The sequence below is a fragment of the Vitis vinifera genome, chromosome 1 (genome assembly GCF_030704535.1).
Source record: "Vitis vinifera cultivar Pinot Noir 40024 chromosome 1, ASM3070453v1".
Classification (NCBI taxonomy): Eukaryota; Viridiplantae; Streptophyta; class Magnoliopsida; order Vitales; family Vitaceae; genus Vitis; species Vitis vinifera.
The window spans coordinates 8299677-8313231 of record NC_081805.1 but is presented as its reverse complement, the minus strand read 5'-3'; the positions used below and the strand labels follow the sequence as shown (position 1 = coordinate 8313231).

Here is a 13555-nt window from a genome sequence, read left to right as displayed (position 1 = left end):
ATGGGGACATGTATCTAGAAAAGACCTGTCTCGATTTGGGTTGTTTAGGAACGAGGCCATTGTCCTTCTCAGAAGGCAAAAGTGGAGGTCTAGTTAGATTCCGAATATGGGTATCGTGGGTGTGAGAGTAGGCCTTAGGGTTTGGTGGGTTGGTCGAAGCTGCTTCAGAAATGGCAGCCACCATCATCAGTATAAGTCACATTTCCCCCCACAAAAACACAGCTACAACCAAACCCAGAAAATACCATAGTTGAAAAAACCTGAAAAAACAAAATCAAGAAATCCTAGAAGAAACGCAAACCCCTGAATGGTTTTGGGTGGCATTCAACATTGTTTAAGTACCCAAAAACAACTGGATTCCATGTGGGCTTTGAATATTGGAGACAGATAGAGAGTAGGTGAAGAGTGGTGGAGATTTGTGTAAAGTGTGAAAAAGTAGAGAGAAGATAGTAGTGGTGGCTGGTGATGACGTCGGCAAAGTGTCAATCGGTTTCACTGGGAAGAGAGAGAGAGGTGGATGGTGGATACGAGAGGGAAAAAAGAAAGGAACAAAAAGGATAATTTTGGAAAATCACTAGACCCGAGGGGCAATCTCGGCACAAAATATGCAGCTAGCTTAGAGTGCATGAAAAATATATAACTTTCCACATTAAGAGCTGGTTTTCAGATTTCATAACGTTGGGTTTTGAAAACCATATATTTCCCAAATGGCCCTATCAAAACACAAGTTTCCCTATATTGAAAGAAGTAAAGCCAATAAGAGTATTATAAAAAATAAGGAATAGTTGAAGATTCTAGGAAAATCTAAATTTAAATGATAATGGGGTTGGGTAACCTCACACTAAGCAAAAGTTGCAACCTTGTCTCTTGAGTATACATGGAAGGAATTTGCAGACTTGACAATAGAGAATTACAATAAGAAAATTATGGTTGTAATCATACTGACATGCCAAACAAGCAATTAATTAATCATCTGGCCTCCTCAAATGTAACAAAGTCATTGCCACAATATTAATTCAACTATGATTGCAAATTTGAAGTTCAACTCTAATTTTGATCCATGACAATAAATACATGAATCTTAACAAGATAAACACATACAAAATCTATAACACATGTACTAAGTTATTACAATGTATAAGGAGTGTCTAACTTTCACAAAAACCTGTGCTTTTAACATTAATATCAATAAAACAAGCATCATATCATCAAGCTACATTTGGTACGAGCTGAACTCCAACTATTCCTTAAATTTAGCTTCCTCAAACTGGAGTGCTTGGTTAGAAAACATGTAATTCTAACATTATGTATGATTGATGGTAAGCTGAGAAGCACAAGTAAGAATTAAGATAGGAAAAATTCATATATGAACATGCATAACCCCAAGTAAACAATTAATTGAATGCAAACTTTTGCAACATCATTCCTAGTTATGATTTTTGTTTGTCTTAAGAAGCTCATCATCCTTGCTCCTTGCCTAATTCTTGGATGCCACCTTTTATAACTTGCAAGACTCCAACCCTCTTTCTAACATACAAGTATATGTAAACTAGGTAGTTACAACTTAATAGTTAAACAATGTACATAAAAATTTATTAATTTAGGATCCAAAATTACTTTGCATTGAAACAAAATAGATAATTGTCATAGAATCAAGAAAGATGTTGGGGAACTCCCAAAAAAAGTTCTACGAATTTGAACCTAAGAAAACCAACTATTCTTACAAAAATTTCATTATTGTAGAAGGTGTTCCAAAGTGTGCTAAATACTCTTCAACTTTTCTCTTCCAAACCTATAAAATGGAATAAATTTCAAACAAAATGACTAGCAATATATTTCTTTATTTGGAATAAATTCACAACAAAGCAAAAAAGAAAAAAAAAACTTACAAAATGCCTAACAGAAGACCATAAAGCACCAAAAAAAAAAAAAAACAAAAAAAAAAAAACCATGTGAAGGACAACCTACAAGTTGAAAAATATTATGTGAATTTATTTACTATTTCAATTTGAGAGTGCATGGAATGCAGAATATTTTCTAGTCAAGATTTCCCCCACTTGACCCCAAAGAAAACCATAAAAAATTTAACTCTCTAATTGAATTTAAACGAAAACATGAAACGAAAGAAAACAAATACACTACTACCTCTAATTTAAAAAATCTAGGGAAACAAAACCATATGTCAACCAAATATGGGTATAACCCCTTACTCAAACCATACCAACACTCTTGAAAATCCGGAAAGAAGAATATGTGTAAGTAGAATCAATGTGTGCAAAAAATATTTCGTACAAAGAAAAGTGTTTGTTTGATTTTTCTCGACAACCAAACATGCCTTAATGGCATAACAAAAAAACAACCAACAAAGATTTCATACGTTCAGTGCTTAACAACATAGAAACCCATTATGCCTCCATAACAAGCCTATGTTCAGCCCAACGCGCCTCTCCTCTTTCATCAGTTTCTGCTACAATTTTGTTGGATGATAAACCCAAAATGATGAATGAATAAATGATTAGGGTTTCTAAAATGTAAGACATTTATGTTCTGTATGGCTTTAATACGAGGTTAAGGCGTGTTTGGTTAGCAATTTTAGGAGAACCTTTCCTCAACTTATACACGCTCAACCGGTGATGTGTTCTTTGACGTGGCAAGTGATAAGGACAAATTTGTCTTACTTTTCATATCAAAGAATAATTTTCAGCCCTAAATAACCTTTAAGCATAACTGTCCCAAGAATTTCAATAGTCACATTGAATAGACAAGACTGCCTTTTAATAGCTATGTGTGGCATCTTGGGAAAGAGAAGTAGATTTGGGCACACACCCACGACGACTAAGGATCAAGCGATTGTATTGAGATCATGTCCATTTTGATGTGTTGTCGATGGTCATAACATGCAATGACTCATTTTCTCTCAGAAATGTTAAAGTCTACCTATAATTAAGCAACATCTCAATTGTCAACTATGCTTAGCCTATCAGGCCTTCATCTAAGCTTAAAGGGCATGTAACATTAGTAAAAGTTTATTTTTATTCTTAATTTTAATATTAGTATTTATCTATTATTAATTTAACTTAGAATAGAAAACAAAGATTGAATTATAATAGAACTATAGAAGATGAACTAATATTTAAATTAGAGAAAAGATTGAATTAGAATAAAATTATAGAATATAGAGTAGAAGATAGCTAGACTTGTTCTTTTAATTTTAGTTAATCAAAATTTATCTCCTTAAAGCTTATTTATATATAAGCATTCATTAATTATCAATGAGATATAATTTCTCGATCTTATTTTTTCTCTCTATGCAAATGATCCTCCTGCAAGCAATATAAAGAAAAAGAAATGACAGAGAAAAGTGACATTTTTGTTGTCTTCTGTCTACAAATAGTGCCAATTATTATTACCTTAAGTGAGCCTAGCTCTTCTCGAGAATAATTTCCCAGTATGCTACTATAGTTGGGCCCAGGTCTCTCTCCCTCTCTTTCTTCTCTCTTATCCTATTTATAGGCGATTTCCCATTATTGTGATCACCATGGGAAAAGGGTTCACAACATTACCACTTTTTCATCTTCCTGGGCCGTCTATTGAAGGATACAGATATCTTGATGTGACACAGGCTCCTGTAATGATTAAGTTGGCTAATAGGTAAGGTTATGGAAGTTCCCTCAATTCCAGGAATTGATGGCAGATCAAAACGGATATGTTAGCTAGACAATTTAACTTGAGAGGTTAAAATAGTGGAGCAAAATAATCGCATTCATCCAACATCATCTTTGCCGTCAAAACTTGTCCAAGGGCGTCTTAATGACCGGGCACAACCACAGTTCGCAAGGTCAAGCCAAGACCACCGTGTACAAATTATTGAGGCTTCTTAAACCTTGTTCCCAATTCACCCTTGGCATTTCTGAGATGAAATAGAGGCCATATCGTATGTCACGATTATACTGTGTTTAATTACATATTTCAAGGTCCAGTTCAAATTAGCAACAAGGAAAGAGCACGAGACAAAAAGGATGAAATAAAAACCAGAACGACTTTTATAGAAGTAATTAAACAACAACAGCCAGCAGAAAATAACACACATGAAGACGCTCCTACGAATTCTGCACCATCATCATGCAGCAGTAGATTCCGTGGGCTTGTTTTCGGCTCTGATTTCGCCATTTTCAAATGGTCTGTGTCCATTGTGTTTGGGTCCTCCGTTGCCTGCCGGCTTGGCAGTTGGCCTTCCCTTGTCAAAACCAAACTCTAAGTCTGGTTCTTTGGGGCGAAAAGCAGAGTTTTGTTTAGGATTTGGATGGTGGTGGCGGCGCCGATTGCAGAGCCTTCCAAGAACGCAAGCGATAGCAGATATAACAACTATCACGCCCAGGACTATAAAGACGGTCCCAAATGATCCATTGGAGTGGGAAGGAGGCTGTCTGGTGACAGTATTGGGGTAAATAACTGGTGGCTGCTGCTGGGGGAGTGACATTTTCTAGCCTTGGTTTTTTGAGAAGAGGAGAAGATGGGGAATTGGGTTTAGTATGAGTTGTGGGTAGTTCCTTGAGTGCTGAGAAAGAGAGACCTGGCTCAAGTCACGAAAGAATCAAGAACATTTCCCCTGGATGATCACACCGGGTTGTGTAGTATAAGGTTTTTGAAGTGAGAAAAGGACCAACTTTCTTTAATAAAGAGACAACCAAAGATATTCCCCCTGTCCTTTACTGCCGAAGAAGGGTGCGCTCCCTCCGATTGCTTTGTAAGAAGAGAAAGGAAGATTTTGGAGGCTTTGGATATCACAATCCCAAAGGCCCCATCAAAAGAGCAGGCACTGGCATGGCAGCTCCACTTTCTTTACATTGCTAGAAATTTAGAATTACTCGTGAGCTCCGGTGTAAATAGGGTGTGATAAAGGCATAGGTGAAAGATAATATCTTGCTTTGATGAGGGGTTTTGTGCAAATATCATGTAACAATTTCCTAGGCACAAAGATCGTGGGCTTCGTGGGGGTCACCCTTCTTTTGCTTGTCATCTTTATTCCTTTCTTTTCCAAAAGGTAGTTCTACCTTATGTGTTATGCTGATGATGATGATTGAAGCAATCATATAGTTTAATCATCATCCACCTGTTATGACTTTCCAAATCATTGCCGGGTAGTGAAGAAAGCATTCATTTTTCTGTGCTTGAGAGCTGAGTCCCAATCATCATATTTCCAATTATTATAAGATACACCATTTTTCTTTCTACATGCGCCAACTCATCATACCAAGAAAATATCGCCCGTAATATCGGTGCATCGGGATTCGAACCCCCAACAAAAACACTTTAAATATCAAATTAATTATAACTATTTTATAATTGAATAAATTTTTTTTATTTAATTAATTAGTAAAAATATATCATAATTTTATTCTTAGTATTTTTAATATTATTAATATATTAAAAATATATCATAATTTTAATATTAAATATATTTTAAAATTAAATATATTATAATCACGTATCACAATATTATCATCAAATAATATTTTATATAATTTAATAATCAATATATACTTATCAAATTTATATTTTTTATTAACATGTACAATATATATATATAGACATCAATTTATTAAATAAAAAATAACTTTAAAATGTCTATTATGTTTTTAATTTCATTTTTAAGAGTTTTATTTTATATTTTTATAAGTTTTGATCAATTTTAAGTTTACGGATATTTTGTGTCAAAATATCCACCAAAATATATTATAATCAAATATCATATTATAATTATTAAATAATATTTGATATAATTTAATAATCAATATACACTTATCAAATTTATATTTTTTATTGACACGTATAATATTATATATATACATTAATTTATTCAACCAAATAACTTTAAAATGTCTTTTATACTTTTAATTTCATTTCTAAAAGTTTTATTTTTATAGTTTTATAAGTTTTGGTCAATTTTAAATCTACCGATATTTAATGTCAAAATATTCACCGATATATCCGTGATTACCGATATTTTCATCCTTGCTCTTCCTCACCTATCCTTCTTTCCCTTTTATTTTTATTTTGTTATCATCTTGGTAGTTAGAAAGAGAAAAATACAAGCAGTTTGAATTTTATTTAAAATGTTTAAAGAAAAAAAAAATTAACTATTTAAAATCTTATGTATTTCTTAATTCTTTAATCGTTATGTAGCAAGACAAATAAAGTCCTATAAATCTAGTTTAACTGGGCTATAAGTGGACAATTTAGATTCATGTCTGAACTTAAAAATGCTTAACCCAAGATCAAACCTCTAGCTTTGCTGCTCTAGGTGTTTAACTGGGCCTTAATTTTTCAATTCGTTTATAAGTTCAACTCAGTTGGGCTGTATAGGTCCAGTTTAAATTGGGTTGGAGGTTGGTTAAGCCCATCATAATGTTTTTTTTCTAATCTTATTTCACAAACAATAAGTAAATTCATAATAGTACAAATTATAAAATTATAAAATTATAAAATTATTAAATTATTAAATGATATTAAGGTTAGACTTTGATTGATTTAACTTAACATAAACTTAGGTAGTACTTGTTTTTTTTTTTTTTGAATAGAAAAAATCAAAATATTTTATTTTTTTATGCAATTAAAAGTAATAAGTAATTTGTTTATACTAATTAATATAAATTGAATTAAAGTTATTGATAATAAATTCATTTTAATTATATTAATAATATTAATAAGTTATTTTTAATTTTAAAAAAATAAATAAATATTTTGACTTTCCTTATTCAGACAAAAAAAAATATATCGTTAATTGTTGAATAAATTTAAATATGATCAATTGTTTAAACTAACTAAAAGAATTGGGTTGTTTTCAGGTTGGGCGATTCCAACCAAGCTACATCCATATTCCAACTTGATTTGATTTTTTTCTTTTTGGGAAATTTTGTCACATAATCCGATGCTAAAAAATTAATATTAAAAAAATAGAATCATTATTTGAATAGCATTTTCTCACAAATTCCTGGAACGATCGGAAAGAATAAGAAAAAGAAACAGAACAAAACTTACACGTGAAGAGAGAAGAAAAGGGTGTGAGATGTGACCGGTGAGGCGTAGTTTTGCTGTCCCAAATCCAAATAAACCGGGTCAAAATGCAAAAGCTCCGTATTGACAAAACCAAACCAATACACGACATCAACCTAAATAACAACACACTTCAAACCAAATTCAAACCAACAAATCCAATTCCAATAATAAGTCTAACTGAAGAATCATACGAACAGAGACGCAGACACCCAACGAAACAAATGGGGATTCAACCTTTCCTCTTCTCTGTCTTTTTGCTTCTCCTACATTCTACAGGTTTCTAAACTACAAGCAAAATTAACTTTCCTTGATTACCTATGCTAATGTATGATTAGGTTTTGAGTTGCTAAGAAAATGGCAGAGAATAATACAAAGAGATTTTGAATCTTTTGTTTCCATTGTTTTGCTTTCTCATTGATAAAATACTTACGGTTATGGCCTGAGATGAATTATCTAACAATTAATGAATACTCAAGTTCTACATTTTTTTCATATTCTCTCAGAAACCAAGAGTGGCTGCGTTTATTGATTTTTAAATTCTCTTTCCGCTGTTGCCCCAGCTGCTGCACCCGTCGGCATTTGTTACGGTATCGTCGCCAACAACCTCCCACCGGCGTCCAATGTCGTCAATCTCCTCAAATCCAACGGAATTTCCAATATTCGGCTCTTCAACGCCGATCCAGACACTCTAAAACCGTTCTCCGGTACCGGAATTCAGCTCATGATCGGAGTTCCCAATGAAGTCCTCCCTTCTCTGGCAACCGGCACCGTCAATGTCTCGCTGGACTGGCTTCAATCCAACATTTTCGCATATGTTTCCTCCGATCAAGTCAGGTACATCGCCGTCGGCAACGAGGTCTTCCTTAAGGATCCGTTCTACACTCCCTACGTACTTCCTTCCATCATCAGCCTCTACCAAGCTCTCCAAATCCTAGGTTTGGCAGACAAAATAAAGGTGTCGTCGCCACACGCAGCGTCCGTACTCTCCAGTTCGTCCCCTCCCTCTACCGGAACCTTCGATCCCTACCTCCGATCCGTCATGGTCCCGTACCTCCAGTTCCTGGAGGACCACGGATCACCGTTCCTGTTGAACGTGTATCCGTACATCAGCTACATCAGGAACAAACAGTACATATCCTTGGACTACGCACTATTCGGATCGGGAACTACAGTTCAAGATGGCGCATTGACATACACAAACCTGTTCGACGCATCGGTGGACGCTTTCGTTTGGGCCATGGAAAGAGAAGGATTCGGCGGAGTGGCGGTAGTGGTGGCGGAGACAGGGTGGCCGAGGGACGGGGGTGACGCGGCAACGCCGGAGAATGCGTTGGCTTATAACAACAATGTGATTAGACGGGCACGGAACTCGGTTGGAACGCCTAAAAGGCCTGGGGTTGGGGTTGAAGTGTTCGTGTTTGACCTGTTTGATGAGAACCTCAAGAGCGGGGATGAGTATGAGAGGCACTTTGGGATCTTTGGACTTGATGGTGCCAAGGCTTATGACCTAAGTTTCAATTGAATTGATATTATGTATCGCCTGGTTTTATTTTAATTTTGTCCAGTTGAGAAGCTTACATTATACTACTTGCCTTTTTATTTTTCATTCAGAGCATAAATGCTTACCTTAGTCCACAAATTAAATATAAAATAAAATGGGGGTCAGGGGAATGATGTGGCGTACATACATTATATGAGGACGATGCCAGTCTTATATGGCGCTCATGTCAGTTCATCTTTATAGCTTTTATCTCCTTGGTCATGTGTGCTCTACAGTAATAAAGGATCGAGAATCTAGGTTGGGCGTTGGTTCAACGCACAGGACATCAACTTTTCTTAATCACCAAGCAAATTATGATAAAAGTGGGGATATCAACTTCACACTCCACTCCCACTTATAAATACGATTCCTCTGTTCCCACGGAACCCCAATTCCTCGATTTTATCTTCCACAGCTACTCTGATTGTAATCGCAATATGGACTGTGAGGATGGGTCTGCAGTTCATGATGTCGTTTCCGTCCTCTCTTCCCCCAACAGGGACTACCTTATACGCAACAATGGCAATCAGGTAAACCATCTCTCTGTTCTGTCATTCCTCCTCTCTCGTATGCTTCTGTGTTGCTGGGAAGATGTAATGAATTGAAATTCTGACTAAATGTTCTGTGATTATTGCTTTTGTTATTGAGGGAATCTAAGAAACAGAAAATGTTCTACTCACCTGAATCTAATCAAACTATATGGGTTAGTTGAATTGGGTTTTTGGGTGGATGGAACTTCGTTTTTCGCTTCTTCTGGTTTCTTGGCAACCAAACGGATAGAATTGTTTTTCGCTGGATTGTGCTCTTCCTGGTTCCAGAGAGGAAACGAAGGATAGAATATAAATCATAACATTTAAAATTTTCTCTCTCTTCCGTCTTTTTACAAGAAGCAAACGTAGGGTAAATGTAAGAAAACTGATAGAATTACCTTATTTTTAGTTGACTAAGGATATTGTTAAGCTTTATGAGTTCATTGCAATTGCAACTAAAAAGTGCTTTGTGTGATTTTTGGTGGGGTGGATAGTTTAGAAATAGGCTTGCTATGAGCCTATGATTGAAGTAAGAAAATTTTTACTTCTCACATGACTCTCATCCATAGTCATTTATTTATTGATTTCTTGTTTTGAAAAAAAGTGGGAGATTCGGGCCTATTTCTGGGGCTGGGCGAAAAACCCACCAAGCTGATCCCCTGAAGGAACCAGCCTTACCTAACCGAATTGATTTACGCTGGTATTTTCAATTTTTTCTTTTTGAAACTTATTGATTCAATTTTATGAAAAATCCAAAATGATCAGTTTTGTTTGCAGGTAAAAAATCATTGGTCCGTCTAAACCGAGTTGATCTGAACCATAAAAAGTTACCTACCTCACCACCCCCTCCCCTCTTAAAGCTTACCTTAATTCACTTGTTTCCTCTTCTTTCCCAGTTTTCTCTCAACGTCAATAACAGATTTTTTGGATGATGAATATTTATTGAAATATTTTCAGTTTGGATTATCATATTTTTAGATTGTATTGTAATATTTTAGGTTGGATTATCATGTTTCTAGATTTTATTCTACACCTTGTAGTTGGTCGTTTGACATGGGAAACGGGTTTCTTTCACTGCAGTTTTTCCAAAAAACATGTGTGTCTCAAACTGTATGAATCAAAATGAACTGATGCTATAGCAAGTCAGGTTTGTTCAATGACTAAATTGGTTCTACTTCTAATTTTATCAAAATTGTTCTACGTGGTTTAGTCCTTGGGTTTGTTAAGAACCAACCTGAACGAACCATGCCGACCCCTACCTATTTCCCATTAAAAATAGGGTAGAAAATTTAAGTTTGATAATGGACTTTTGTATGCCCTGTTGATTTTTTTCATCAGTTCAACAATGGAATAAATGAAATGATAACAAGACCACTGCACTGGAATGGTTTTTAGATTCTGCAACTAGCAGGTGGATTTCAAGAGGTTGGCTAGGAGGTGGGTTTGGAGACAGAAAAGCCGCTCTAAAATGGGATTAATGTAGATTTGGTAGACAACTAATTCCCCTGTTTCTTTAGAATCCAGTGAAATTTGGAACTTTCAGAAGAGTTTATTAAATTTGGGTTCTAATGTTTTCCTTACCAATGATTGGAAACTCGGCAAAATCTGGAGAATAAAGACATTCAGACTGATGATTAAAATGTTTGAGCCATTCAGATAGCAAATATTAGGTGATTAATTTGGTGATGCAGGCAACTTCTATGTACATGTGGCTTAATTTGCCTATTAACTAGTGTAGATCATATGATAATTGTGTCTGAATGTGGGTTGATTGCAGGAAAAGTAGCTTTGAACTGTGAGAATTTACTGTCTTGAAATTTTAATGGTTACATTTAAGTATGTGAACCTGCACTTTTTGGCAAATATACTCTCAGATGAACTAGATGACTTTTATGTAGCTGTCTTAAGCAGGAAAATGTTTCATTGACCAGATGGCTATATTTGTGGAAATGTGCTTATTTTTTGGGTTGATCTAAATGGGAACTCATCTGTTAAATTCTGAACTTTACAGGTTAAGATTACCAGTTTGAGGGGAAAGAAGATTGGGTTATATTTTTCAGCATCATGGTGTGGCCCATGTCGACGATTCACCCCAGAGTTAGTAGAGGTGTACAATGGCCTCTCCTTGAAAGGTGATTTTGAGATCACCTTTGTTTCAGCTGACGAGGATGATGAGATGTTCAAGGAGTATTTCTCTGAGATGCCATGGCTTGCAATACCATTTTCTGATTCAGATACACGCGATCATTTGGATGAACTATTTAGGGTGAGTGGTATTCCACACCTTGTGATCATTGGTGAAAATGGGAAGGTTTTGACTGATAGTGGGGTTGAGATTATACGAGAGTATGGAGTGGAAGGTTTTCCTTTTACTTCAGAGAGGATTAAAGAATTAAAAGAGCAGGAGGAAGTGGCCAAGAGGGAACAGTCCTTGAGATCCATCTTAGTCTCCGACTCACGTGATTTCGTAATTTCAGCCAATGGAATGAAAGTAAGTTCAGTGGCAATGCTTTTTATCGCATAATCAAGTTATAATTGTTTCTCATTTTTGTGGACTTTAACTTGAAATGGAATGTTTTGCCTTTAATCTAAATTTGTTTTGTGACAATATGAATGCAAGGTACCTATCTCTAAGCTTGAAGGGAGGTTGGTGGGGCTTTATTTCTCATTATCTTCGTACAAATTATGTGTTGATTTTACTTCAAAACTAGTGGATGTTTATGCTAAGGTGAAAGCAATGGGGGAGAGCTTTGAAATTGTCTTGATATCATTTGATGATGATGAAGAATCATTCAATGAAGGATTTGGAAGCATGCCTTGTTTTGCATTGCCCTTCAAGGATGAGAGCTGTAGGAAGCTGGCTAGGTACTTTGAACTCTCGACAGTACCCACTTTGGTTATGATTGGGCCAGATGGAAAAACACTCCATTCCAATGTTGTAGAAGCCATTGAAGAGTATGGGATTCAGGCATACCCTTTTACCCCTGCAAAGTTTGCAGAGCTTGAGGAGATAGAGAAGGCAAAACAGGAAGCACAGACTCTAGAGTCAATTTTGGTTTCAGGGAATCGAGATTATTTGATTGGGAAACATGGGGTCAAGGTAAGATTTCCAGTAGTGTTGGATGCTGATAGCTCTATGTTTAGCCTATTATTTATTTAATTCCATAATCTTGGCACTCAAGCACGGGGTTCATCACTAAATGTGTGAACAGGGTAGCATTGTTAACGAGGCTTTCATCCCTTCCCCTGCCGCCTTTCTCCCCTCGCCCCACCCCTTTTTAATTTTGTGATCAATGAAATACTATTCCTGTTTCAGGTTCCAGTGTCTGATCTTGTGGGTAAGAACATCCTCCTATATTTCTCAGCACATTGGTGCTCTCCATGCCGTGCTTTTCTGCCAAAACTTACTGACGCATATCACAAGATTAAGGCCAAGGACAGTGGTTTTGAAGTGATTTTCATCTCTAGCGATAGGGACCAGACCTCCTTTGATGATTTCTTTTCTGAAATGCCATGGCTGGCACTTCCCTTTGGCGATGAGAGGAAGGAATCTTTAAGCAAGATGTTCAAGGTCCAGGGCATCCCCAAGGTTGTGGCCATTGGACCAACTGGCCGGACTATTACAACACAAGCCAGAGACCTTGTAGCCGATCATGGGGCCGATGCCTATCCTTTCACTGATGAACGTTTACAGGAGATAGAGGCACAATATGAGATGGCAAAGGGGTGGCCTGATAAGCTGAGCCATGCTCTTCATGAGGAGCACGAGCTTGCGCTCACTCAACATCAGATTTATAAGTGCGACGGGTGTGATGAGGAAGGACATGCGTGGGCTTTCAGTTGTGAAGAATGTGACTTTGATCTCCATCCAAAGTGTGCTTTGGAAGACGGCAAAGGAACTGAAGATGATGCAATGGATGAGGAAAAACCAGAAGAAGGATGGATATGCGACGGGAAAGTCTGTTTCAAAGCTTGAGAGGCCCAACCTTTAGAGGTTGCAGCTACGGTTGATTTTCCTAGTGATGCATGTAACAGGACTGCATATGTAGGAGGCCATAATTAAGCTTAGCACACCACTAAGCAAGTATCTCCTGCCGTGTTACTAGAAATGTATTTATGACTCATACCTTGTTTTCTATTCGCTCAGGAGGAAATGGTACTTGAATAGCCATGTCAGTGGTCTGCTTCATGGCTTGTTTAACTCGATGTGTTGGGCAGAAATATATCAAATTCTTGACTGCAACCAAGGGAAGATGAAAAAAATTAAAATATAAAAGCAAAAGGATTAGGATATGGCTCCTGGGTCTTTCTTTGTACCTGTGGTCCTTCCTTACGAGTAGCGACAATTTTCTTCCCATCAAGGAAAACTGATCTGAGGTATCTTTTTTCTCTTCCCTTTATGAGAAGTGAAATTAGTTCACTTTTA

The 13555-nt window shown here is 36.3% G+C and overlaps 3 protein-coding genes across 3 annotated transcripts; 2 read left to right on the top strand and 1 right to left on the bottom strand.

Moving 5' to 3' along the window:
• Positions 1-4020: 4020 nt before the first annotated feature.
• Positions 4021-4878, bottom strand: LOC104879596 (hypothetical protein). Its single transcript, XM_010653081.3, has one exon. It carries the CDS (start codon positions 4478-4480, stop codon positions 4121-4123), a length of 360 nt encoding a protein of 119 aa, XP_010651383.1. The 5' UTR covers positions 4481-4878; the 3' UTR covers positions 4021-4120.
• Positions 4879-7201: 2323 nt separating this feature from the next.
• LOC100854022 (glucan endo-1,3-beta-glucosidase-like) lies at positions 7202-8662 on the top strand. Its single transcript, XM_003631223.4, has 2 exons — positions 7202-7335; positions 7620-8662. The coding sequence occupies exons 1-2, from the start codon at positions 7281-7283 to the stop codon at positions 8579-8581; spliced, it is 1017 nt and encodes a 338-aa protein (XP_003631271.3). The 5' UTR covers positions 7202-7280; the 3' UTR covers positions 8582-8662.
• Positions 8663-8804: 142 nt separating this feature from the next.
• LOC109122684 (probable nucleoredoxin 1) lies at positions 8805-13335 on the top strand. Its single transcript, XM_019220218.2, has 4 exons — positions 8805-9129; positions 11141-11620; positions 11750-12229; positions 12446-13335. Exons 1-4 carry the CDS (start codon positions 8914-8916, stop codon positions 13103-13105), a joined length of 1836 nt encoding a protein of 611 aa, XP_019075763.2. The 5' UTR covers positions 8805-8913; the 3' UTR covers positions 13106-13335.
• The last annotated feature ends 220 nt before the right edge of the window (positions 13336-13555 follow it).